At 38.9% G+C, this 3,629-nt stretch overlaps 1 protein-coding gene across 1 annotated transcript in view; it reads left to right on the top strand.

The window, feature by feature from the left end:
* Positions 1 to 2,211, top strand: part of LOC138148523 (scavenger receptor cysteine-rich type 1 protein M130-like) — a 131,114-nt gene extending 128,903 nt beyond the window's left edge. Inside the window, exon 26 of the mRNA XM_069071224.1 lies at positions 1,592 to 2,211. Coding sequence (XP_068927325.1) covers positions 1,592 to 1,698 — 107 coding nt within the window. The 3' untranslated portion in view covers positions 1,699 to 2,211. The remainder of the gene's footprint in view (positions 1 to 1,591) is intronic.
* The last annotated feature ends 1,418 nt before the right edge of the window (positions 2,212 to 3,629 follow it).

The following is a 3,629-nucleotide window of genomic DNA, read 5'->3' as shown; positions in this document are numbered from 1 at the left end:
ATGTAAGGGCTAAGGAGAAGTGACTAGGCACAGAGAGGAGAAAGAAGGGCACTGAGATAGGAGACAAAAAAAAAATGGGAGCGTAGAAGAAAAGAAGAGAGAAGGAAAAGACAAGTAAAGAGATAAACAAATTCTTGTAATTTTGAAGCCACAATGGATGAAAGCATGAGGGGCATGAATTTGGCAGAAAAATGAATTACATTTGGGGACAAAAGTATGATTTGTTCTAAATGAAGTATGACAGAAGGCATAAAGAGGCAGAGGCTTTTCTAGTTTTACCTTGCATTTGCTGAACCCACATGGGTAGAGCAATCAAGTGGAAAGTCTGCACTTTGGAACATGTATGACTACAGCATATGCCAATGTCCTCCTTGGGACATGCTGGTCTTTATTGCTGTCCACTGGGCATAACTCTTCTAGCTTCTAGTCATTTCTTCTGGGTGTCTTGTCTATGTCATCTTATGCTTGGCTTCTCTCTTGGTCTCATGATTGGCAAACTTCTTTCTGCTACCATCTGCTGGACTTCAGCCATTCAGCTTCTCTCCAAGCTTATCTGCTGGTTTTTTATATGATCTATCTGGATGTGGCAACTAGAATGTTTCTTCCGGGCAGGCAAGATTAAAGCCATTTTAGAGTAGAGACAGCACTATGAGCTGCCACACCCAGTTAGAGAATCAAGAAAGAAGTGAGCAGAAGGCTTCAGTAAAATCCAGTCTTTTCTTTTGACTGCCATTCTATTGGTGCTGACTTGTGGCTCATGGCAGTGGACAACTTTCTAGCAGGGTTAAAATGTACTTTTAAACTAATTTAAATCCTGATTATGAATCTGCCACCCCAAAATCCACTTTGAGGATTCCAACTGCCAAATCCACACAGGAGCTCCGTGGAAGCTAGTCCCCCTCATTCTTAAGGATCCCCTGGCAAGTAAATGAAACTAGAAGGAAGAGCAAAAGCCTGGGTGATTCAAGGAAAACTCTTAACCTCTGTCCTTTCTCCTTGTCCTTGCCTTTACCTTCACCATGCATCACTAATGGGGATGTTTACGTCTTATCTCCTGGCACAAACATCGCTGCTCTCTGTTTGTTTGTTGTTGTTGTTGTTTAAAATTCCCAGAAATGTGAAATGAAATCATTTCATTGTTTTAGAAAGTTCGAATAGTTTGCAAATAGAACCACGGTGTCTGGTTTCTGTTTAGAGAAATGAATGGCTACATAATATTGAAAAATTGCATCAAAAGCTGCTATTTTCTCCGATCAATATATTTTTTAAAGTCCCAAGACTCCTATTTTTCCCATGCATATTTTTTTTCATTCTCCTTAATACCTTGGACAGAGGTAAAAATAAAGCTAGAAATACGAGCAGTGCCTAAGCCTAGGATCATGACCATATACTTATGGAGGCTATAACACCCACATACAGAAATAGAATGGAAAAGTAAAATCTCATTCTAATTCTTGAATTAACTTTAATATTTCTGTTTCCTTATTTCACTATCAGTTCCAAAGCAAAACATTGATCATTGATGTAAACATCGAAGTTCTTGGGTATACTCTCTGAAAGTTACCACATATTTCTGTCTTTAAAATTTCAGATTGGGTTCCACACCCCATAAGCATCAAGGACTTTTCTTGGATGGAAGAAGGTGGCCAGTCTCAATCTCTTGGATATGATAATATTGAGTTGAATAATTTAAAATAAAACCTATTGTGAGCTTGAATACATACATATATATGCATGAATACACACATATATATAATATATATTTCATATACACAGATACATATATATGTAATACACACACATATATTTCCTTTCCTCACGTGGGTATGACCTATTTTGGAGAGTCATAAAGTAGTGCATTTTTCTAATTTCCTTTAAAAATAACCAGAACTAATTATTGGTTTTCCCTTTCATGCACAGTTTGTGGTTTTTGTTCTTAAATTGTGATTGGCTTCTACAAGAACTTCCTGCCAGTGTGGGAAGTAGATGGCAGAGTCAGTTTGATTTTATCTTTGGAGACTTTTGAGCTCCTAACATAATGCCTCATGCACAGCAGGCATAAATGTGGCATAGGTAATATGGGGATAATGATGATGATGGTAAATTAACCATTGAATAAACTGGATAGCCAGTAAAATGTAAGCTTTCTGAGATAATTTCATTTGTGATTTTGTGTTTCTATTCCTTATTCTGTACATATATATATATATATATATATATATAACTTAATAAAAATTTGTCTATTGTTTCCATTGACTTTTTTTGTTGTGAGTAGACTTTCGAATAAAAAAAATTGTCTCAATGCCAAAAAGGATAATGGGAAAGATGAGAACACTGAAAATTATTCTTGGTCCCTCTGAGAGTTATATCGCCCCTGCTTCACCACTCCAATCAAATATGAAATCTTGCTGAAGAGGAAGAAGTGTAATTAATTATAAAGTGGTTTTAAGCCACAATTCCTCTGGAAACCGGAGATGCAACAGGTAAAAGAAGTAAAATCCTGTCTCTTCATGGCATCACAAAGTGACAAAAGTATGTGGGAGGCAGAGGCCAACTAGACAGGTGAGAAGATACCCGACTCTGTTTTCCTTTTGTGTGCATGTGTATGTGTGTGGAACATAAACTAGGAATACCCCAGAAGTCTGGAAACCCTTGACCTGCAAGTCCTCTTGGAGGGAATGCGGGGTGTATCAGAAGGGATTTTGCCTTGATTCAGTAGCAACCCTGGTTGTTTTTGTAGAATTTCTGGTGAATTCTCCAACAAGAGAATCACAATTTTAAAGGACAAGATTGGGCTCAGAGAGACAAAGACCCATTGGAAAAAAAGGAAATTTTCTGAAAGGTTTATGGGTTAGGTGCTACCTCTTTACACTTTCTCTGTTGGGTAAAGTCAATTCAATGTCATGTTGTCCTTAATGCTTGTGGATACAAGTGGACACTTTCTCTGGTAGGAGTGAGCTCAGAGCTGTGATTCCAAAGAGAGGTTGGGTGATTTTTGTCATACCACATGTATGAATGGCTCTGTTTACAGGAACATCTGAACTAGAATCTGGGGTGTGAGGAGGCATAACCTGGGGCATAATATAAGTGACCTTTGTAAGGGCAGAAGTAGAAACATCATGTAAAATGGAAGTCATATGTCATGGTGATTTGTTGAATGCCTAGACCATCCAAGATTACATCATCCATGTGGGAGACATTAGCAACCTGCTTCCAGGAGACTGGAACATTCTGTGCTGGCCTACCATGTGTTTAGGAGCAGCTGTTTCTGTTGGCTATGTAGCTGGTTTAAAATGTTCCTACTCATCATCTCAGGTGGCTTTTTCTGCTTTTCCATCTGGTGGTGAAGGATTCCTTCACTAACACCAAGCAGTAATTGAGGAGGACCTGAGATCTGTGTTCTTCCAACTTTAAGCCACATGGCCTAGAGAAACTGGTTTAAGGTTTGGCCTTTTCCTTTGTACTTTTCCATTCTAGGTGTGGGGAGTGGAGTTTTTGCTTGAGGGTCACAGGCATCTGGTAGTCCACAAATCCTGGCAGGATTTTTCAGCCAATGGAATGGAAAAACGGAAACCCTGAGCATCAAGTGTCTTGGACATTGGCTCAGGGGGCTAGGACTTGAACTTGGT

This window comes from Petaurus breviceps, unplaced genomic scaffold (assembly GCF_028583685.1).
Source record: "Petaurus breviceps papuanus isolate PSGF00001 unplaced genomic scaffold, PetGlider_PUasm1.0 90825, whole genome shotgun sequence".
NCBI lineage: Eukaryota > Metazoa > Chordata > Mammalia > Diprotodontia > Petauridae > Petaurus > Petaurus breviceps.
This window is presented reverse-complemented; position numbering and strand designations above follow the sequence as displayed.